The sequence below is a fragment of the Cyprinus carpio genome, chromosome B13 (assembly GCF_018340385.1).
Source record: "Cyprinus carpio isolate SPL01 chromosome B13, ASM1834038v1, whole genome shotgun sequence".
NCBI lineage: Eukaryota > Metazoa > Chordata > Actinopteri > Cypriniformes > Cyprinidae > Cyprinus > Cyprinus carpio.
Window position 1 is genome coordinate 23394166 of NC_056609.1, and position 24760 is coordinate 23418925.

General features: G+C 36.8%; 1 protein-coding gene across 1 annotated transcript in view; it reads right to left on the minus strand.

Moving 5' to 3' along the window:
* Positions 1–24760, minus strand: part of LOC109111370 (potassium voltage-gated channel subfamily H member 5-like) — a 42328-nt gene that overhangs the window by 7988 nt on the left and 9580 nt on the right. Inside the window, 4 exon segments of the mRNA XM_042737370.1 lie at positions 6377–6573; positions 10952–11204; positions 11295–11494; positions 15913–16342. Coding sequence (XP_042593304.1) covers positions 6377–6573; positions 10952–11204; positions 11295–11494; positions 15913–16342 — 1080 coding nt within the window.

A 24760-nucleotide genomic window follows, 5' to 3' on the forward strand; every position in this document is an offset into this window, starting at 1 on the left:
TAAATAAATAAATAAAACAATTCGTCTTATTGTTTAACAGTAACTTACAGCAGCAGTTCTCAATTCCAGTCCTCGCACCTTCCAGCTCTGTATATTTTGCATGTCTCTCTTTGTTAACACACTTAATTCAGATAACCAGCTTGCTAAAAGTGAGCTCCGTGCATGAACCCTGTTCACACTGACATGGTCCCTACACAGTGTTCACTGGTCCCTACTCCCTGAGCAGGGGAAATCTGTTTAAGATTCACAGATTTGCACTGCGCAACATCTTCACAAATGGGTAAGTGAGACATCATAAGTGAGACATCACAAACAAATACAATTTAAATTTACTTCTCACACACTTTAACGCACTTTGAATGGAACATATATGTTCATTTCGAACTGGAATCATGGCGGAATATCCTGTGATGTCCACTTTGCAGGGCACTTGCGTTCGAATAGAACAAATGTCTGAAGCCATAAGAGAAACATACAAAATGTGCAGAGCAGGGGGGCACGAGGACTGGAGTTGAGAACCGCTGACTTAAAGCACACTGGACATACGCCTTCTTAAATCACTCTTCTTCACCATTTGATGCAATGGTCAATTTAAAATGTATAACATTTAAATGAAATTTTCTTTTTTTTTCTGTAGGCAATAAAAATGCAGTATAGATGGTTTCAACGGCAATAACATAAACAAACGTTACTGCGCATGCACACTTTTGTGGCCCTAACTTAACTTCCGGTAGACTTCCAAATAGAATCAATAACAACAGCTAAGTAGTCCCTCTAGAGTAGATTATATTTGACAAGAAGCCAAATATGTTTGCTGCATAAATCAGACTTACTGAAAATGCAAATTCATTCTTTGCCAGCAGGAGGTGCTTTAAAGCGGGAGAAACAGAGATTTCCCCAGTAACTGCTATACACAAAGCAGTGCTGAGCTCACAAACGCTGCTTTATCAGGCATATAACATGCAAGATGAAATGAAAATGACATCGAAAATTTAATAGATTAATTAAAGACAGTCTTCCTTCAGAAATACAGTGATATAAAAACACCCGCGCCTCATTTTGATTTTTAAATGTGCTGTGCTTTCTCATTTTTATTCAATGAAGCCTTTTGGAAAATCGGTCAGTTTTGATATTGTGAGTGCCACAAATAAATAAATGTATGGGAAACACATCCCACAGCACAACCACCTGAGACCAACTTCAGTCTACTCATCACCTTAACTTTAACTGCATTTGTAGAGGGCGCCATAGCCAGACTGATAAACAAACACAGAGCGGAAGTTAACTTCGGGCCAGGCACGTGCACCCGATGAAACCATCTATTGGCAAGCAAATGTTTTGCGAACAAGGAACCCTCCGCATGTCGGCAGTTCCTGGGATCACTGGATCGGTAGGCGCCGGACTGCGAATTTAACCACCCGTAACTCCCGAACATCGGATGCTATTGACGCAAGGGTGGTCTCATTCAAAAGAGGGCCTCTAGATGTACACTTGATTTGCATTCGAGAGGGTATCTCGAGCCGAAGAGCCCCCCCCCCCCCACCCCCCCCACCGAATTTGGTGCTGATCAGCCGCATCGTTTCAGAGATACGGGTGTTCAAAGTTGCAGGCTGATATCGGCCAACAATATCGGCAAAATGATATATCGGTCAGGCTCTAATCAGAAGTGTGTGGATGCTGCTTAGAGGATAGCCTCCCTTTTTCTCTCTAAATTTTTTTTTTCATTTCTTTTTTCAGCCCTACCCTGGTGCCATCACTACACCGTAACCAAACCTCGCTCCTCTCTCTCTCACACACACACACACACACACACACACACACACACAGAGGAAGAGTGTCTCAGCAGGTGATTAGGTGACACATTAGGGCTGTTTAGGTAATCCAGCCTGTCACCTGCAGCCACACACACACACATCTAATGCAGCCATGCACTCAAACAGACTAATGAGATATGAGATTCAATCTTCTGTTCAATTTACTACTTAAAGAAAATAATTCTAAACCTGTCTGAATCTTTTTACCTGAGAAAGCATTTGACTCCCAGTGGAAATAACACAACCTTTCACAAATCTGCAGTTGCTACATGGTGCCCAGAGTTTCTGCCAAGAAGCCACAGTTACTGCAGTCATTTCTTCAATAAGACAAATGAAGCAACACCTCCAGGAAACCACATGACATTTGAAGCTATGTGCGGTGATTTTGGCAGTTTTATTAATATAAAATGATGGTTTAAAATTGTTAGTTTATATGTATTGTTAAATCTAAAGACTATATATGTATATTTATATGGAAACCACATGACATTTGAAGCTATATATATATATATATAATATATATAATATAGTTTAAAATTGTTAGTTTATATGTATTGTTAAATCTAAAGACTATATATGTATATTTATATAATATGTAATGTATAATATCTATAATATTGTTTCAGAATTTGGCGTAAAGAACATGACAGCATGGATCCATCCTGCGTTGTCTCAACGGTTCAGGCTGCTGGTGGTGTAATGGTGTGGGGGATATTTTCTTGGCACACTTTGGGCCCCTTAGTACCAATTGAGCATCGTTTAAACGTTTAAGCCTACAAGTATTGTTGCTGACCATGTCCATCCCTTTATGACTACAGTGTACCCATCTTCTGATGGCTACTTCCAGCAGGATAATGCACCATGCCACAAAGCTCAAATCATCTCAGACTGGTTTCTTGAACATGACAATGAGTTCGCTTTGCTCAAATGGCCTCCACAGTCACCAGATCTCAATCCAATAGAGCAGCTTTAGGATGTGGTGGAACGGAAGATTTGCATCATGGATGTGCAGTCGACAATTCTGCAGCAACTGCGTGATGCTATCATGTCAATATGAACCAAAATCTCTGAGGAATGTTTCCAACACCTTGTTGAATCCATGCCACAAAGAATTAAGGCAGTTCTGAAGGCAAAAGGGGGTCCAACCCATTACTAGCAAGGTGTACCTAATAAAGTGGGCAGTGTGTGTGTGTGTGTTTATGTGTGTGTGTGTGTGTGTGTGTGTGTGTGTGTATGTATGTATGCATGCATGCATGTATGTAATATATATATATATATATATATATATATATATATATATATATATATATATATATATATATATATATGTGTGTGTGTATGTATATATATATATATATATATACACACACACACACACACATATGTAATACAAAAGGTAATAAAACATTTAGCTAAATTTATTAATATAAAAAAATAATATAATGATTTAAAATTAACTTAAAAATTATTATTTGTAGTGGTATATGTACTATATATAATATAAATGTGTAATGTGTGTACGCTTCTGTGTATATGATTATATATTATTATTATTATTATTATTATTAACTACAACAGCAAAACAATAACACTACAATAAAAATATAAATTATTAATATAAATAATAATAAATGTGAATATTAGAATATTTTTTTTATTTAATTATTACACATGTAATTGGCAGGATAGAATTAATGATGTCATTGTTTGCTTGCAATGTTGAGATAGTAATCCCACTTATGAAAATTTGATGTAGTTTGACAGTAGTACTGTAGTACTTTAGGCAAACAAGCAGTCTCAGAATTTGGAAGTTAGTGGCAGACACACTCTTATTCTGGGTCACATCATTAATGCAAAAGCGTTCCTGGTAGAAGTGTGTCTGTGTGTAGAGTGTTTGCCTGAAGGCCCACAAGCTGTCTTAAAAACTTTGACTGATTAACCAGAAAACACACATACCATCAAATACATCAAACGTGAGAATATTACACAAACCTTCAAAAAAACATAAAATATCATCTCTCACCTCTTCCCTGTACACACGCAATCAACAACACACCAGCAAAACTAATTTTGTGTATGACTCTCTTTCTTTCTATCTTTCTCCATAGTGATTTCATCCCTCCCTCTCTCTCTCTGTCATCCATTAGATGGCAGATACATGCTTGCAATCTAAATCTTTCATTCTGTTGAAACCCTCAGGCTCCCTCGACAGAGACACTAAACACGACCGGTCTTTCATTTGACCACAGAAGACTTTGAATTCACTAAGCTGCCTTTTTGTTTCTATATCATATATACTATAAGGATAAATTGCTTTTGTATGATGAGAAATCTTCATGTTTCATTAACAATTAAAAGTTTTTTTGGTCTAACTGTTGATTCATGGCAATCATGAAGATTTAAAAATGACTCCTGATTCTGATTCCACACCATTCCCTTTATTTTCTGTCCTCTACAGTATTTACTAGTAAAACAAAAAAAAACCCTAGGAATAACACTCAGAAACAACCAAGAATATCTTGAAACTGATATTACTACAGACATTTCTACAATAAGGCAGAGTAAATAAAGCATCACTTCCAGAAAATCATATGATCTTTGAGGCTATATATATACACAGTCAAGAATACTTCTGGCAGTATTATTAATATTATAAGTGTAAGTTGCTTTAGATGCCAACCGCATAATTAATAAATTAATTAAGGCACAAACCTGACTTCTGATCGTATTCCACTCTATTCCCTAAATTTTCTGTCCTCTATTTAATATGAATACAGCAGCGAAAAGACTAAGAATAACAGTCAAAAATGATCAAAAATCTGTTGAGACGGCTTAAAACAGTGCTGCTGTGAATTTTTGTTTTGCTTCAGCATTGATGCAAGACTCTTTGACAGGGTAAAAGCAGGGCAGGGAACAATCAGGGTGGAAAATGGGAATAACATTAAGAAAAGAGGGAGAGAGAGAGAAAGTAATAAACAGGAGAAGTATGTATGAGAGGAGCTTTTGCTTTTGATTTATTCATATCTGACCATTAACCTAGAAAAACACTATTGTTTGTAGGTTTTAATATGTGTGTTTTTGTGGCTGCGTGTGAGGCTTGTTAATTGTTTAGAAAAGAGCAAGAGAGAGAAAATACAGAGGGAAGGAGCAAACAATAAGCTTCTAGTCAAATCCAAGGCTGGTGATAAAGAAAACAAGTAGAGATGAAGAGTGTGTAACAATGAGAAGATACTGGACTAGAAAGATAACAACTGAACAGTGGAGGGGAGAGGGCTGAATATGAGAAAAGAAAGAGAGAGAAAGAAAATCTTCGCTCCATATGCACCAACATACTGAATGTTTTTTCTCCACGGGCTTCCCCTCTTTCACACTACTGACCCAGTTCTACCCATAATCCCCCTGACGGCCATGACATCTTTATACTCTGTACTGTATCCAATACGATTAGGGGAATTGATGACAATTGTGGCTTATATCCAATCAGAGCTCTGAGAGCTTAAAGGGTTAGTTGACCTAAAAATTATAATATATATATTACAAAAAAAAAAAAAAAACACAATGTAGTCTATACAGTAGCTTTCTGTGAGGAGCAGACCAAAATTGAACTTCCCCTTCTGCGCATCTATCAATTCACTTATGTGGCTTATGAACAACTTTGATGATGATAACCTTTATAGTGCTTTTTCCCCAGTAAATATACCCATCCACTTTCCAAGTATGAAAACAGCATCTTACACATCAATAAAACACAGAAAGTCATAGAGGTTTAGAATGACATGAGGGTGAGTAAATTATGACAATAATTTTAATTTTTTGGGTGAATGTAGCTTTGAAAACAAGCTTCATTTGCTTCAAATGAGAATTCATTCTGAAAGCAAAAACATCACTTCAAAAGTCCACAACCCCATTCTTAGCTTGTCACTTAAAGGAATACTTCACCCATCATCATTCACTCACCCTCACGTCATTACAAACCCATAACACTTAGAATATACGCTTTAAAACACAAATTAATGAAACCTGAGATAACCTTTATGACACTTTTGGATCTTCTAGGTTTTGGTTACCAGGAGGGAAACATCTCTGGTTTTATTAAAAATAGCTTAATTTATGTTTTGAAGATTAACCAGAGTCTGAGTTTGGAACAACATGTGGGTGAGTAAATGACAATTTTAATTTCTGGGTGAACTGCCCTTTAATATATCCAACATATAATCATAATTCTAATCATCTTAATTCCTCTCTGGGTAAATCAGTCCATTAAACACACTTACTGCTTTAATTAGTATCACAGAGTAGCTTAAAAGAACATAATAATTAAGGTGTCAGATCATCAGCCATTACACCCATTTAATGCTGTAGCACGTGATCAGAGAACAGGGCCCAGAAATGGACAGGGAATATAATAAAGAGCCTGCAAACTAACTAGAGAAAGCATGAGATTTCAGCTCAAAAGAAAAAAGTAATTTGACTGAATAAAGCTGAACTCTCCTAAAAATCCTAGCAGACACAATGAGAGAGATACATATCATAATAGAGGTGTGTTGGCTAATGAGTCTCACCCTTTTTCGTAGGTTGCAGGTGAGAATGAGGTTTCGGGAGAAGGAGTTGGCAAACGCTGTGTAGAAGTCCAACACTTTCAGCAAGGCTTCTCTCTTTATGATGTGAAGATCACAGTACGTTAATGCCCGAACGTTAGCGCATGAGTGGGCCAAAGTTGTCTCCTTCCAAAACACATCACCAAACACGTCCCCTTTACCTGAGAGAGAAAGAAGAATAAATAACAGAGAATATGTAAAGGGAAAAGAGTCAGTGTGAAACTAGACTGCTTTAATTGGTGTCAATCAAACGCATAATCTCACAGCAGAATGATCAAATCTGACATTTCAATTAATATTCTCTTTATAGAGCTGGAGCCTGGCACCGACTTGAGCTGAAGAATTACTTAACTGTACTGGAAAAAGTTTAGCTTACTCATTTTAAATTGGGTAACTGACCTAAAAATGAAAATTTCATAATCAATTACTCACTTGTCATTCTAAACTCACAAGTAAGTCTTCTGAGGCCAAACAATAGGTTTACATGAAGAACAGACAGAAAAATAATGGGAGAGTTCACTTAAACATGAAAATTCTGCCATCATTTAATTACCTCATTCTGTTATGAAACTGTATGACTTACTTTCTTCTGCAAAACACAAAAGAACTGTTTCTGAACATTGAAAGTCTTATCCTTGCTCCTGTCTGTCCCTACAAAGCCCTCAATTGACAGAAGGTTTCACTTCAGAAGGTTTAGAACAAAGTGCATGATTCGTGAATTTTGTCTGGTCCTTCACAGCATAAATTACAATAAACTTTTTTATGCAGCAGAGCATTCTGCAAAACATCTTATGTGTTCCACATAAGCGAGAAAATCAAACAAGTTTGGAACAGCATGAGGGTGAATAAATGACAGAATTTTAGTTTTCTGGTGAATGGAATGGTGACATCTTTTTGTGACTTGCATTCAAATTGGATTATTAAAAAGAAAAAAAAAATTAGGGAAGGGACTTGGTTGTATTCAACAGTTAACAACAAGATCAATCATATTAGAAAACAAATATAATGAATTTTTATTTCATGGCAAGTTCACATTTTAAGGCCGAAAGGAAACCAAAACTATTCACAAATGCAATAAATGTGAAGCACATGACAAACTTACAGCTCAAGGATCATTCTTTAATTATCTCTTAATTTCAGAACTGACAGAAAGCCTTAGTGAAAGAAGGCAGGAAACAGTAAGCAGGATAATTGTTGCATTAGATGAATGTGGTATTATCAGAGAGGAGTGTAGTTGTCTCTACTCGTTTGAGATGCCAAAGATCAATGGCACACTGATCTCTCCCATCACTTTCCGCAGATCCTCGGCGCCAAGAACTTAAAATAGACCTTCAACCTTCAAGTCCCAACCCTGCACTGATTCCACAGGATGCAGCATTGCTGAACATGCAGTTGCCAACAAGAACAACAGACATACACCTAGACAGACCAAAAACCTTATTTGGTTGGTTTAAAAAGAATGTTTCTTGTTTTTGATGCTAAGCTCAGCATAATCTCACCAAGATCGTCTGACACAGGTGTTTGTCTTGCCAATTAAAGACTTATTACTAGTAGCATAACACATTTAATTGGCTGCACATGCCAGACCAATTAAACCACAATTAGCAGTTGTTAGAAGTGAATGCACAAATGCGCTCTAATTAACCTTTAAAAAAAAATTCTCTTTTCCTGAAAATCAATTTTTATAACAAAGCAAACCGATCTCATGTCAACTCTAATAATAGGTTGTAGAGTTTAAGCACAAAAGCTGTTGAGATGCATTCGGTAGAAAGTATATTAAAAAACTTAACCTCCATACAACTTAATACCTATTCCAAATTGATTTTCAAGCTTTATCTAAACAATATTTTGGTACAAAAAATAAGGTGTGATTTACATGGTCAGGGTGTTTATTTTGATTCGAAAATACTGTGTGCAGCAGATTTGGCCTGCAGAGACTTTGTCAAGGGCTCTACTGAGAGTTTGAAGACATTTGTAGTACAGCGAAGAGACTGTGGGGATTTACAGTTTATCTCAGACAGAAGCGCAAAGCCACCAAACACGGTCTCCAAGGAGTCTTTCGTTACCATGGCACTCTGTTGCCTTGGGAAGAATGCAACCTATACCTTCAGAAACTAAATTGTAATATTTTGATACTTTAACAATAGCTATGTTTCCATTCAACTATTTTTATGTGCATTTTGGGATATTGCATAAAAAATGCTTACGCGCTCAACTAAGTCTGATAAATTTCTGTTTTCTTGATAAGAAAACATTTTGCCAAATGAATTCCTTAATACGGATAAAAAAAAAAAAAAAAAAGCATGTGACTTTGCAATGGGACAGCATAAAACTGGACCATCTAACAGACCGATCTCATTGCACAGCATTTGAAATGCTAGTTTTGTCACTCTAAAGTGCTTGAGCAAAGTCTTGTCAAAGTGCTTCGTTATAATTAACTCCCAGGACTGCATTCCCAAACATCAGGCTATGAAAATAAGATAACATGACCTCATTTCACCTGCAAGCTCTGTATACAATAAATTATGAGCTGCAAACATTATTATATACAGTGCCTTCTCCTACTGCAATTTTTTTTTTCTTTGTGATATTTAGCACAAGTTCAAGAAGTGAAGATTATGTTCTCTTCAACTCAATGGATGGAAACAGTGCTTTATTCGAAATTGTTTTATGCGATATTCCAATTTTTGAGCATAAGGTTAACTTGTAACTTTGTATGGAAACATAGCTATTATGTGTAGAGTTTGAGAATTTTAGGCGGAATATGTAAATGAGCAAATATGCAGTGGAAAATGAGGCTCTGAATCCAAACACACAATTTATAAGAGACAGAATAAGAGATAGTTTTAACAAAAATTAAAAATGAAAACAAGGAACAAAAATGAAAAACAAGTAACTTGTGGAAATTGTTTTCCTTCATTTATGCACATTTACAACAGTTCTATTGAAGACAGTCCAGTGAAATTTTTTTTGGGGTAAATGTGAGCCATATGGATAAATGTGACTAATGACTTAATTTCATCTCATTCCTCTCCTGCAGAGCCGCTCAACTCTACACCTCGCTAACTCAGCTCTCCAGGAGCTCATCTTCCTCTGCCTAGGCACCCACCACCCTCCTGGGCACAGAGAGACACTGGGGGCCCAGGCCTGCTGGGCTGGAGGAGAGAGAAGGCCTCAGTTTAGTGGCCATTAGAGATTCACGATTAATGGCGCTGTATGGTTCCGATGCTATGACGACTCAAGTGAAAATAATAATCCAATGCGATTTCAGTGTATCAGCTAAATGAAAGTTTGAAAGTTAGATGGTGTTTTTAATGGAAGTCAGTTTGATCGCTGGAGATCCAATCAAAAATCGAATTGATGTCAAAAGAAAACATCTATTATTTAAAGTGATAGTTCACCCAAAAATGAAAATTCTGTCACAAATTACTCAAACTCATGATGATTCAAAAAGACCTTCGCTCATCTTCGGGAACACAAATTAAGATGCATTGTGGTACTGTCATGAATGCGTGTCAAAGACTGACATGGAAGAGAAGAAATTGTCGTTGTTTTTGACACATGGACTATTATAACAATGTCCTTACTACGTTTCTGGGCCTTAAAAGTGGTAGTCGCATTGCTGTCTATGCAGGATAAGAAAGCTCTCGGATTTCAACAAAAATATCTTCATTTGAGTTCCGAAGATGAACGAAGGTCTTACGGGTTTGTAACGATGACATGAGTAATAAAACACAGATCCTTTATTTTTTTGGTAATCTATCTCTTTAAATTTCTGAGAAGCATATGCAGGTTTTGTTCTGTTGTGTCACAAATCTCTGTTGCTGCTTTTTAAATTGTTTTTATCACCATGGCAACCAAAATGCAATTCTAAGCTAGCATTCAAACTCTGACAGCAAGAAAAGACAGATTTAGAGACACGCTTATAGAAGAACAAAAGCACTTTGTTCAGACCCTCAGTCCAAATGCATTTCACATTTGCTCATATTTAACAAGTGTGAACGACAAATAAATAAAATCACGTGAAATACGATTTTTACAAATCCTTTTCAAGCCACATTCATATGTGGTTTGAAATCCTGTTCAAATCACATTTACGGAAAACCATTTCAGTCTGACTGGTATGATTAGCATAGCTGTTTTGCGTGTCATTTTCTCATGCCATGTGCAAACTAAACATGTCAGAGGTTGTTGTATGAAACATGAAGCTGGTGCAGAAACAATGTTGTGTTGTTGCCAAGTGCAGGTCGAGTGAAAAAATTATGCTATACTGCTAGTCAGCCTGTTCTACACTCTTCTTTGAAGTTTGAAACCGATGGAGACAGCAGCACAAAATAAAGCCACGCCAACATCTGCATTGCAAACCCCGCCACAGGATACACAAATCTAATCTTAACAGTTGCAGCATACAATGTGGATAGTCATTAATTTAGAACAGATTCCAATTGGATACACAAATAATCGGCATTGGAATGGCAGTGTGAACAAAGCTGAAGTTCAAAGAATGTATTAATTAGCCTTGCGTTTTTAAAAACGAACCCAGTATAGCGATGACCTCATCATCCTGGATGACCTCCAGTGACCCTGACACAACGAAGCAGAGCAGGTCCACGCTTTCACCCGCATGAAAGATGAGGTCACCGGGGGCGGAGTGTATCATCTGGAACTGCACGGCCAATGAGCGCAAGCATCCGTCACTGGCCAATCTGAACGCTGGGTGCTCGTTGAACACCTTCCTGTTCAGGTGCACGCAGATGTCTGCCCGCATGTCCTTAGGGCAGATGGAGAGCACCTGTGCACAGATGAATTTCCAATTTAGTATTTTCCACAATTAATATCAAAAACTTCAATCATGCAACCATCACATCTGTTTCAGTTTCACCTTCTCTGTGTCGATGCCTTTGGACATGGACCACGTGGAGACGATGTAGTCCATCACTCTCTCACTGAGGCCTTTGGGCACCTGGTAGAGCTTGAGGAAATCCCGCACGTTATTCAGCATTTCATGGTAACGGTTGGTGTTTGCATACATCTGCTGGAAAATAGTCGTCACATTACCGAAGATAGTGGCGTAAAGGAGAGCTATAGGAGAGAGAGAAAAAAGGGTCATGTCAGACAGATTTGAAATTTTACTTTTTTAGGGTCCGAATATGTGGCTGACTAAAGTACTTAAATATTAAATAAATCCTTCAATCATTAAAAAAAAAAAAAAAGTATTACATTTTTTAAAAAGTTGTTCTAAAACTTCAGCCATTTAAATAAAGTGTTAAATTTGCACATATAGCTTTGGACCATAGTACTTAAATAAATATTTATTTAACATGTTCTTAAAAATCTAACAACATATTTTATATTAGTTGCAATACATATTAATTGTCATACGTACTTTAACAAAGCTAAACCTTCATTTAAATAATTTCTTTTCATTATAAATATGATTATAGAAATAATTTTCAAATTACCTAATGGACAAATACATTACCTAATGGACAAATTATGTATTTTTAAATTTAAACCCAAGAGCTTGTAATGGATTTTTTGTAACGTGGATTTTTTTTTTTTTTTAAGAACTAAAAATTATTTAAATGGGGTAACAGAACAAGTACAAACAATAATGTTGTTTTTCTTTCTTTCTTTGATTATTTATTAATATTACATTTTACAATAGGCTATATGGTAACATTTTACCTAAAGCCTTTACGTATAATGCATTTTAAAAGTAGTTTTAATGCATTAATTATGTCTTGTAATGCACCTTAAAATGCATTGTACATTTAATACAGTACATTATAAACCTTATCAATTCATTGTTGCACTATGCATTTTAAATTCATTTATAATTATTTATGCCAAAATATAAGTATTACAATGTACCTTATTAATAATTATAATGCATTATACCCTTTAATAACCCTTTATAGTGCATTATACATAAAGGCTTTAAGTAAAGTGTTACCGGATATCTTTTATAAGAAAACTGAAAAATGAGTACATGTACAATGCAAACTTCTGGTACTGTTTTTATTGCTTTTCTCATGAGTTACCATTGTATCTTTGCTCCTCGTCTCTATGGCAACCTTCCCTGAAATAGCTTTCCAAATACTTCCACTCATAACCAATAAGGGAAGAGCGGGAACAGAGAACAAAGCAAAGTGGATGGAATATGATGAAATAAAAACGGATGATGAAAAGCCAACAAATGACCAAGAATTTGTACAGTAAGATAAATGATTCTGATCACAGAAAGGCAACGATAACCAAGAGTTAAGGGGAGGAGAAGACACAGATGGAGAGAAACAGGGACAACAAGAGAGAGTCTGGAGGACGAAGAGAATGAGTTAGGATAATGGAGGATTTCTTGTGTCTTTCTGATTCTTATTTTGGATATCAGCCATCTGACTCACCTGTACTGAGAGAAATGAATTAGAGTCAAAGAGACTAGACACACAACTGTAAAAAAAAATATTAACCTCATAAACACACCAAAGTGTGTGTCAGTTGTTTAAAAAGAAGGAATTCAGAAACAACTTTTACATTACATTCAGATTTTACTGAAATACTTTGGCTCTGTTCATGCTGTAAACAGATTAAATGCGACCCTCTAAAACCCAGCTAAATTCATTTTTCTGTGATTTACTGTTTTCTACATAAAACTGTCCTTCATAAGGTAAAGAAGATCTGTGAAAATGTAGCCTTAATATCTTTAATATCAACTGAGTAAGGCCATGTCAAAAATTTAAATTATAGTGAAATTAATGGTTGAAATCAAACTTTGATGCTTGTTATCTCATAATTAGATTTTGAGATTTTAGCCTGGATTTCACAGAGAGGGTCACAAACATCCATGTATGATGTTTTTAATAGGCTGCAAATAAGACTGAAAGCATCAAAACATTTTCAGTCGTAAACAAATCACTCTTTTTGTCATACCTGGATCAATATGATCTGAGAAACAAAAATGATCTGTGAGGCAATTAACCTCCATGCAAGCTGTGAATCAGTTGGTATGAATCAGTCATGTGAAAAAAAAATATTTAAACTACTTTATATAACTGCACTGAACTGACCTAAATTTTTTTTTTTTTAGATTTGAGATTAAATTATATCTTATCTTTTAATTTTATTTCACAAGAAGTGCAAAAAAAAAAAAAAAAAAAGGAAAAAAAAAATCCAATAGGTCCTTAAAAGTATAGTTCACCCAAAAATGAAAATTATTCCAAGATTTACCCATCCTCAAGTTATCCAAGGTATATATGACTTCCTTCTTTCAGACAAATACAATTGGAGTTATATATATATTTTTTAAATGTCCTTGCTCTTTTTCTAAGCTTGCTTACCTAGATTTACAGTCTAGGTTTATCTGGCATGTGTAAGTAAAATACAACTATATTGTACCCTACATATCACCCAGTGAGATTTTACACTTTTTATCCAGGTGTAACTTCAGGGCAGATATGGAGAAATTTGTAGAGCAAATGGTATGGATGGTGCATGAGGGAGAGTCTCAGGGGAACCTGTACAATCTACCACACATAATGAGGCCTTCTAGGACCTCACTACCACAGAGACAGACACACAGACAGACAGAGAGATGTGGGCAAGACAGGAATAAAGACAGAGTAAGACAGAAGATTCGGATCTTTAGTGAAACATGGAAACAAAAGAGAAAAGATCCTGACTGAAAGATCAGTAGGTGAGAACAATGTGTTCAGATAATTACAGACAGAGAAAGAGAGAATGGGTCTGCAGGCTCATACTGTGTATGAGCCTCATCAAAGAGCCATCAGAACAGCTCATATTGTGTGTGTGTGTGAGATCATCGCCCCTTGATCAAACCAAATTGTTCTGAAGACAACATCACAAGTAGATCAACAGCCCTGTTAAGGGCCTTTGGCTGAAAAGAATCTTGTTTCTGGCCTTACACTTTGGCATAAAAAGGGACAGCATACCACTGGGGTGGTACTAATAGGTACGTTCAAGGTAATAATATGCACCCATTAAAGATAAATAAGGTACAAACTTTGGTATACCTTTTAAAAGGGTCCTGCCCCAGTGACAGCTTTTGCACTTAATAATGTCATTCTCCCATGACACATGGGAAAAATCCCTTTTGCTTAGTCATATGCTGGCTACACTGATAGCGGTTTCTTGCTGTTCCTTGAAGAGCCCTACATTTCATGCATCAGTACCCAAAACAGCATCAACAGAGCTCATTTGAGCATCCTATTAAAGGTTCATAATGACCCATTAGTCTAATAAGCATTTAAAAATGACTCATCCACCTGTGTGATGTCAGGTTAAAGAGTATTACAGATCAGGGAAACCGTTGTCTGGGTCAAAAGCAAGAAAATGCCTTATGATTCACAGATGTAAAGGGGGGATTTTTACAAAAAGGCAAAGGAAATGAACATGAGTTGGAGCAGAAATGGGAGGCAAGTCATATCTGACTCAACTAAAACAGCTAAAAACACAAAAAATTATGCAATAAGGCTAAATCTCTTGCACGCACCATTTATTTGATCAAAAATATTTAAATATTATTAAATAATAATAAAAAAAATCTATATATATTGTATAAAGACACCAGTCTTTAGTGTCACCTGATCCTTTGGAAATCATTCTAATATGCTGATTTGCTGCTAAAGAAAAACTATTAGTAATATAAATGTACATACAAATTTTCAATGTTTTATTTTCACTCTTGAATATTTTTATGCATTTTTGCTAAATAAAAGCATTAATTTCTTTAAAAATCCTTTATTAATTGTAATTTTATATTGCAAATAAAAAAGTAAAAATGTAATTTAAATAATAAATTATTGAAAATAAATATATAAAAATAACCATACATCTCAACATCAAGGTCATAGTTTTGAGTTCTAGGGAATAAATATATTTGGCATTTGAACCTCGGTTTTCCTATACACTAAAGAAATACTGTAAACTTAAAAAAGTGTCCTTAAAAAACAGGGATGAGGCCCCTGAGAGTCAGTGCATGGGGGTCAGTGGGGTTTCTATATGTGTGTTTGTGCGGGTCAGCACTCACACACACTGGTAATTATGATCATATCTTTGTTTAGTCTCCAGAGTGACTCCTCGCCACACGCACAGATCTGGAAAAAGACATTAACAACCACTGGCCTTGTTCCTTTATTCTGGCCAGTTATATGTCCCTCTCTCCACCGATCTCTCTCTATTACTGTCTCAGAGTTATTTCTGAAGGAGATGCACTAGAAGCAAAGCACTGCTGTCTGGAGGACAGAGGGGCAGATGAGATTAGTCTGAGTTATTCTGACAGAGGAGAGAATAAACAGAAAAAAAGAGTAAAAAGCAAGAAAGGAACAGAAAAGAGACCCCGTTTAACCTGGTATTAAGATTTACTTTAGCTGATTTGATTTCCCAAATGAAAATGACAATCTTTCTACCCTGATCATCTGTGATCAGATCACTTAGCCAAGACAGGTCTGAAAAATAAGACATGAAAGAAGACAAGCACTCACATCCGACCATCATCATGGCCACAGAGAAGATCTTCTCTCCGTCTGTAGTTGGCGCGATGTTTCCGAAGCCAATAGTGGTCAGGCTGGTCATGGTGAAATATAGTGACGTTATATACAGAGAGTCTTTCCCAGGGCCACCCTCCCATTGGCCAGTCCCACTGGCATTGTACCGGTACGGGGATCCAATGCTGGTGGCTAACTGGTAGAGCCAGCTGTCAGTCTTGATGGTGTTGGTTTGTTCATCAATGACCTCGTAATCTCCAATGCTGTACCATATGCAGGCAAGCCAGTGGGCAACCAATCCAAACACACAGACCAGTAACACGAGCACAGCTGCACCGTACTCCAGATAGTGGTCCAGTTTACGTGCAACACGACCCAATCGAAGCAGTCGAACCACCTTCAGAGAACTGAACAAGCTGCTGATGCCCTGGAAAAAAGAAAAATAAATAACAGACAGTCACATTTAGTACAAAATATAATATGTTTTACCTATATGTCTTACCTTTACATATCTGTTACGTTATTTAAAATTATACCTGTTGTAAATCAGCAGATTTCCAGCATATATATATATATATATATATCAGCAGATTTATATATATATAGATATATACACCCACACAGATGTATCCCAGGTGCATCTTAACAAAAGAATATTGTAGTCATTTTTTTAGATAGAGTGAAAGATATTCTAGATAGATAGATATATAAAAAAAATTTTGATGATAGATATGTTTTAATTTTGATGTTTATAAATTATAGTTTTTTTATTTTTGTTGTTTATAACTTATAGTTTTATCTTTAAACCACAGGTGCTGACTTAAAGAAATTTGAACCCTATTGATAAGTCAAAAAGTGAAAGGGGTTTTTTTGTCAAACTTATGATAAATTAAATGGAAAAAGTGACAGAACGATTGTTATTCATATATTAGCACTAGATTGGCTTATTTATCGTAAAGATATACCGGTAAAAAAATAAGAATGTTTTAATTTTGATGATTATTGTGACACATATTTCTTATAGTTCATGAAAGTGAAGGAAAACTCCAGTCCCTCCTTCTATAATCTCAAAAGGTTTGTATATTTACAAAAAATTTGAGCGTCATTAACAGTAGCACGTGTGCATCCCATGTGTACAGTATTAAATTCACGGGTATCTCTTGTTTTTTGAAACCACAATAAGTGGGGAAAGACTGATCTGACTTTTGGCAATGGTCCAGAAGACAATCATTGACACCCATTATCCACAAACCACAAGATTGCTGAAAGTCACAGAAGGTCATTACTGCAAAAGGGGTCTTCTGTTCCTCACAGAGTGCTGTAGCTCAATCACTGGATACCTTTGTCCATATCAGTAGGGCTGCATGATAAATCGAAATGGAATCGTATGTAAATCGCAATTTTCTGACAGTAAAAAGCTTTTGCGATTGTCATGCGATATCGTTTCGCAGTCAGTAGCACATTTTTGAAGTATCTGTGATAGCAGTTCTGTGTTCAGTAAATCTCCATCCGAAGGCCAGAGGGCGCCATTCAAATAAAGTTCTCCATCCGACAGAAGATTTAACTGCTTTTATGCAACTGCCTTTTAATCATTCAAATGCTATAATGCAAGAATACTAGTTTATCACTGCTTAGAATACTATGAAATATGATGCGTGACTTATTCTGTGTAAGAAGGATTTACTTCAAACACTCGACTGATGTTATGAGTTTGGAGTAAAAATCTGTTATTAAATGTGGTATTTTCAAATGCTTTCAGATGGAGCACCATTTATTACACAGAGCCATAGTTCACTGAGAAGCTATGCAAACAGCTGTCATTATCATAAACGATTTCTTTGATTTCATAATTGCGCAATAAAACCGTCTGCGTTTTTGCATAACTTGTCAGTGAACTACGGCTCTGTGTAGTAAGTGCTGCTCCATCTGAAAGCATGTGATGATGATTTACTGCTGATTACAGAACCGGCTTTACTAACAAAATGCACATGACAATCGCATTTGATGAATCATTCAGCCGTAATCAAAGCATATTAAACGTGAGGTTGAGTAGAAGGAAAAAAATTGGTAGGAAAAGGTGCACAAGCAACAAGGATGACCACAAGCTTGAGAATCCTGTCAAACAAAGCTGATTCAAACACTTGGGAGAGCTTCACAAGGAGTGGACTGAAGCTGGAGTCAGTGCATCAAGAGTCACCACGCTCAGACGTCTTCAGGAAAAGGGCTACCATTCAGCTTCTGAAACAGAAACAACGTCAGAAGTATCTTACCTGGGCTAAGGAGAAAAAGAACTGGACTGTTGCTCAGTGGTCCAAAGTCCTCTTTTCAGATAAAAGTAAATTTTGCGTTTCATTTGGAAATCAAGGTCTGGAGTCTGGAGGAAGACTGGAGAGGCACAGAATGCAAGCTGCTTGAAGCCCAGTGTGAAGTTGTGAAGTCAGTGATGATTTGGGGTGCCATGACGTCTGCTGGTGTTGGTCCTAGTGTTTTACATTTACATTTAATCATTTAGTAGAAGCTTTTATCCAAAGCGACTTACAAATGAGGAGAACAATAGAAGCATTCAGATGAACGAGAGAGCAACAGTATACAAGTGCTGTGATAAGTCTCGGTTAGTCTAGCACAGTGCACATAGCTAGGGCTTTTTTTTAATAGAATGGAATAGAATAGAACAGAATAGAATATATAAGTGCTATTATTAGTTCATCAGGTGCTGGCGAAAGAGATTTAGACGTTAGACATTTAGACGTTTTTTGAAAATGGCCAAAGACTCAGCTGTTCGAATTGAGATAGGGAGCTCATTCCACCAGCTGGGCACAATCCAGGAAAAGGTCTGTGATAGTGATTTTGTGTCTCTTTGGGATGGCACCACAAGGTGTCGTTCACTTGCAGAGCGCAAGATTCTGGAGGGCGCATAAGTTTGAACTAGTGAGTTTAGGTATTGTTGTCTTGTAGGCAAACATCAGTACCTTGAATTTGATGTGAGCAGCTACTGGTAGCCAGTGTAAACTGATGAAGAGATAGTAACCTTTTTTCGTGGGACCAGGCTCGCTGATGCAGAGAGATCAGTTGCACAATGCTTGATAGTACATGTGGGCAGTCCGCCAAGAGAGCATACAATAGTCCAGTCTGGAGAACAAGAGCTTGGACAAGGAGTTGTGCAGCTTGCTCTGATAGGAAGGGTCTAATCTTCCTAATGTTGAATAAGGCAAATCTGCAGGACCGGGTCATTCTAGCAATATGGTCTGTGAAGCTTAACTGAGCATTGATCACAACTCCAGGGTACCTTGCTGTCCAGGAAGGAGTTATGGTTGACGAACCCAGCTGTATAGAGAAGTTGTGATGAAGTTCTGAATTGGCTGAGACAACAAGCAGTTCTGTCTTAGCAAGGTTGAGTTGAAGGTGATGGTTCTTCATCCAGCTTGAAATGTCTCTCAGACAGGCTGCAATGCGAACAGCTACCACCGGATCATCTGGTTGGAATGAGCAAGAAGTTGTGACTAAGAAACCTCACCCCTCCAAGACACCATGAAAGACCTACCTGAGAGGAAAGACTTGAACCATTGGAGTGTGGTTCCTGAGATGCCCATCTTTATGAGGGTGGACAGGAGGATCTGGTGGTTAACTGTGTCAAAAGCAGCAGACAGATCCAGCAAGATATTAAGATTTATCAAGTCCGAAGTCAATGCAGCCGTCTACCAGGAGATTTTGGAGCACTTTATGCTTCCATCTGCTGACAAGCTTTATGGAGATGCTGGTTTCCTTAAGGTGCTTAAGGAGCCCCGACCAAGTATTGAGTGCATAAATGAACATACCCCACCCCCCCATTAGAATGTCGTGGAAAAGTTCATTTATTTCAGTAATTCAACTCAAATTGTGAAACTCATGTATTAAATAAATTCAGTGCACACAGACTGAAGTAGTTTAAGTCTTTGGTTCTTTTAATTGTAATGATTTTGGCTCACATTTAACAAAAACCCACCAATTCACTGTCTCAGCAAATTAGAATATGGTGACATGCCAATCAGCTAATTAACTCAAAACACCTGCAAAGATTTCCTGAACCTTCAAAATGGTCTCTCAGTTCGGTTCACTAGGCTACACAATCATGGGGAAGACTGCTGATCTGACAGTTGTCCAGAAGACAATCATTGACACCCTTCACAAGGAGGGTAAGCCACAAACATTCATTGCCAAAGAAGCTGGCTGTTCACAGAGTGCTGTATCCAAGTGTGTCAACAGAGAGTTGAGTGGAAGGAAAAAGTGTGGAAGAAAAAGATGCAGAACCAACCGAGAGAACCGCAGCCTTATGAGGATTGTCAAGCAAAATCGATTCATGAATTTGAGTGAACTTCACAAGGAATGGACTGAGGCTGGGGTCAAGGCATCAAGAGTCACCACACACAGACGTTTCAAGGAATTTGGCTACAGTTGTCGTATTCCTCTTGTTAAGCCACTCCTGGACCACAGACAACGTCAGAAGCATCTTACCTGGGCTAAGGAGAAGAAGAACTGGACTGTTGCCGAGTGGTCCAAAGTCCTCTTTTCAGATGAGAGCAAGTTTTGTATTTCATTTGGAAACCAAGGTCCTTGAGTCTGGAGGAAGGGTGAAGAAGCTAATAGCCCAAGTTGTTTGAAGTCCAGTGTTAAGTGTCCACAGTCTGTGATGATTTGGGGTGCAATGTCATCTGCTGGTGTTGGTCCATTGTGTTTTATGAAAACCCAAAGTCACTGCACCGTTTACCAAGAAATTTGGAACACTTCATGCTTCCTTCTGCTGACCAGCTTTTTGAAGATGCTGATTTCATTTTCCAGCAGGATTTGGCACCTGCCCACACTGCCAAAAGCACCAAAACTTGGTTAAATGACCATGGTGTTGGTGTGCTTGACTGACCAGCAAACTCACCAGACCTGAACCTGAATAGAGAATCTATGGGGTACTGTCAAGAGGAAAATGAGAAACAAGAGACCTAAAAATGCAGATGAACTGAAGGCCACTGTCAAAGAAACCTGGGCTTCCATACCACCTCAGCAGTGCCACAAACTGATCACCTCCATGCCACGCCGAATTGAGGCAGTAATTAAAACAAAAGGAGCCCCTACCAAGTATTGAGTACATGTACAGTAAATGAACATACTTTCCAGAAGGCCATCAATTCACTAAAAATGTTTTTTTTTTATTGGTCTTATGAAGTATTCTAATTTGTTGAGACAGTGAATTGGTGGGTTTTTGTTAAATGTGAGCCAAAATCATCACAGTTAAAAGAACCAAAGACTTAAACTACTTCAGTCTGTATGCAATGAATTTATTTAATACACAAGTTTCCCAATTTGAGTTGAATTACTGAAATAAACTTTTCCACGACATTCTAATTTACTGAGATGCGCCTGTATATATATGTATAACATAGAAAAATATGAATGCATCAGAAAATCTGCAGATTTTCTTTCATACACAGATTTTTATTAAGAAACCCATAATTAAACAATCATCTACACACCGACATGCAGAGCACAAAGGGAAAATCAATTTGACATTTAATCTGTCTGGTTAAATCATTCTTCTATTGTCATTTATCACAAAGATGCTTAAACAGACCATTGAGTTATTTAATATTATTTGGCACACAGCAATGTTAATTAGACGCTACATTCTGAAACAATGAGCACTATTCACATTATTCAGTTCACTGAACACACTCTTTACCTTCCTAATTGCAAAATTCTGCAAACAGTTTGTTCTAAATTTGGAGCAGGTGAGCTGAGCCAAGATGACAGAAAGAAGGTGCGAAAGTGGTTGGACATCAGAATCACTTTGCGGTAAAACACTCTGTTCTCCCACATGATCCAACAACCTTAAAAGGCCTCTGAAAAATTTATGTTAGGCAGCACTTTAGTCCTTCCATGGCAAAAAAATAAATAAAAATTACCGTTCGGTCCAGCCTGACCTAGTGTGACCATCTGAAGCATCTCCTCTCCTTTAAAGTGTAAATTCAGTTTCAGTCATGTAGTGAAAGATAAGAGTGAGCAGAAATGACCAACAATGCAGCCTGCTATACTCACATAAACTTAGACCAAAATTGTAAAGCCAAACCAAAATATGTAAAGATATATAGTATAACAAAACTTCAAACCCCAGTCATATCCCAGGATTGCAGAAACAAATAAATAAATAAATATAGCTTGATAACTATAAGTTTAGACACTTTAATGGATATTTAATTGTTAGGCACAGAGCAAACAAACACGTGAATCATGAAATTAAGAAACAACTTTAAGTAAGCCTGAACAAGTACCAGAAAGTGAAAGTGAAAGTCGTGACATTTGTCAAGTATGGTAACCCATACTCGAAATTGGTGCTCTGCATTTAACCCATCCAAGTGCACACACACAGCAGTGAGAAGTGAACACACCGTGAACACACACCCGGAGCAGTGGGCAGCTATATCCAGCGCCCGGGGAGCAACTGGGGGGTTCAGTGCCTTGCTCAAGGGCACTTCAGCCATGGGTATTGAGGGTGGAAGAGAGCGCTGTTCATTCACTCCCTCCCACCTACAACTCCTGCCAGCACCGAGACTCGAACCTGCGACCTTCTGGTTATAAGTCCAAATCTCTAACCATTAGGCCACAGCTGCCCCACAAACGATTGGGCGCCGTGTGGATGTGTGATGAGCGTCCGCGCACCGTGGGCGGGAACAGTAATGTTTATAAACCACAGTACGCTTGCCGCGGGCCGTGAACGCTATTCACAGAAAAGTGAATAGCTACCACTAAACATGTTTGTGACCCTGGACCACAGAATTAGTCATAAGTAGCATGGGTATATTTGTAGCAACAGCCAACAATACATTGTATGGGTAAAATTATAGATTTTTCTTTTATGCCAAAAATCATTAGGATATTATGTAAAGATCATGTTCCATAAAGATATTTTGTAAATTTCCTACCGTAAATATATCAAAACTTAATTTTTGATTAGTAATATGCATTGCTAAGACCTTCATTTGGACAACTTTAAAGGCAATTTTCTTAATATTTTGATTTGTTGCACCCTCAGATTCCAGATTTTCAAATAGTTGTATCTCAGCCAAATATTGTCCTATCCTGAAAGCTTATTTATTCAGCTTTCAGTTGATGTATAAATCTCAATTTCAAAAAATTGACCCTTATGAATGGTTTTGGTCATGTATGCTCCTTATCTTTCTCTGATGCTGGCCTGCCTAGATGCAGATGGTCTTCATGAGAATAAACAGAATATTACATAATGTTTACAGCAAAATTTTAAATATAAAATTCTCTTTAATGTGATAAGACATTTACATGAAAGTTAACATTGTGATTTTTGCACTATGGGATTTTACAGAAGGCTTGTGATGAAGTAACTATTTTTTTTAGGTGTTTATAAGAGCTATTTATCAGAAACAACATGCATTACTGCATTCAATCCATACACAGATCTGAGTTTTGTTATCAAGGAAAGTGGATAAGAGTGGACTTGAACTAGTAAATACACAATAGAGCTGTGAGGGATTTTAAACATTTATATTTATGAATTAAGAATTCAGTCCCTCGTTTTATTACTCTGTTCCCAGGTTTGTTAAATTGTGGCCATGTTGTCAGAGAGAAAGGAAAATTAATTAAAAAGTTTCTTAATGTACAGTACAACAATATAATTATTCACAATCTTCTTTCTTTTCTTTCTTTTTTAAAATGTTGGGTTTAAGAGAGATATTCATCTAATAATTTCAAAAGAATATAATGGTTACTATTCTTGCTGAGCTACTTGATGCATCACCGCTTTCTCTAGCTAAATTATAATGAATTTGTTGTTATAAATGAAAAATGTAATGACAAAAAAAAATAATAATTATGAGAAACTGTCCAGATAACCAATCCCCTATGGTGGTTTGGATGTACAGTAACATCACACCCTTGATGGTTAAAAGCGGCTTTTAAAGATCCAGCAACCACAGAGAACAAGATGCATCAGAGGGTTAATTAAGATAATTATGTTAAGTATGTTTTTGAAACAGGAAACCTTGATTAAGTGGACCAGAAGAAGAAAAATAAAATATGACAAATTCTACAATATAACATTCTGTTTGCTTGACTGACATTTATTCTCCAGCTCTTGAAATACAATAGAATCTTCTGGAACAGGTCCATTCTCAGATCAGAGCACTTCCACAGGGACAGTGGATTACAGGGTCCACACTAAGGCATCTGGGGTAACTCTTATATCATGACATGAAGGCTTTCTCAGTGGGTTTCTGGTACAATGAGCATCTCTTTAAGGTAAAACTTGCACATTAAACTTTAGTTGTAAGTTTTAAGGTTGTGTTCACACACAAACTTTAAAAAGCCATTAACACTTGACAACAATGACAACTTGCATTTAAAAAAGTTAATTCATTTAGAGATTTCTTTTTGGGAAAAAAATAAGTCAACGTGGGTTGAAATCAACGTGAAGTAAACAGTACGTGAATACTGGGGATTTTTTGACATGGTCTCAAACTGGTAGTCTAGGCATCACAAATGGCATCAGTTCATACTATGAGTGTGTTGAAAGATTTGTCAAATTATATGCGAAATAACAATGCTCTCAAAATTATCCACAAACACAAAATCACATTCATGTGTATATTCAATGTCAAGCACAAATGCAATGTATATATTTGTGCATGAAATTACAGATATAAAATGACATGTATGTGTTTGTGGATTGTACTATTGGCTAAAAAACAGTATTGAATAAATTGGCAAATACTGTAGGTCTTTTCTTATTAGAGACCTCACTAAATAAAAATAAAAAAAACCCAAAATAGTTGGTATGAAATAAATAAAT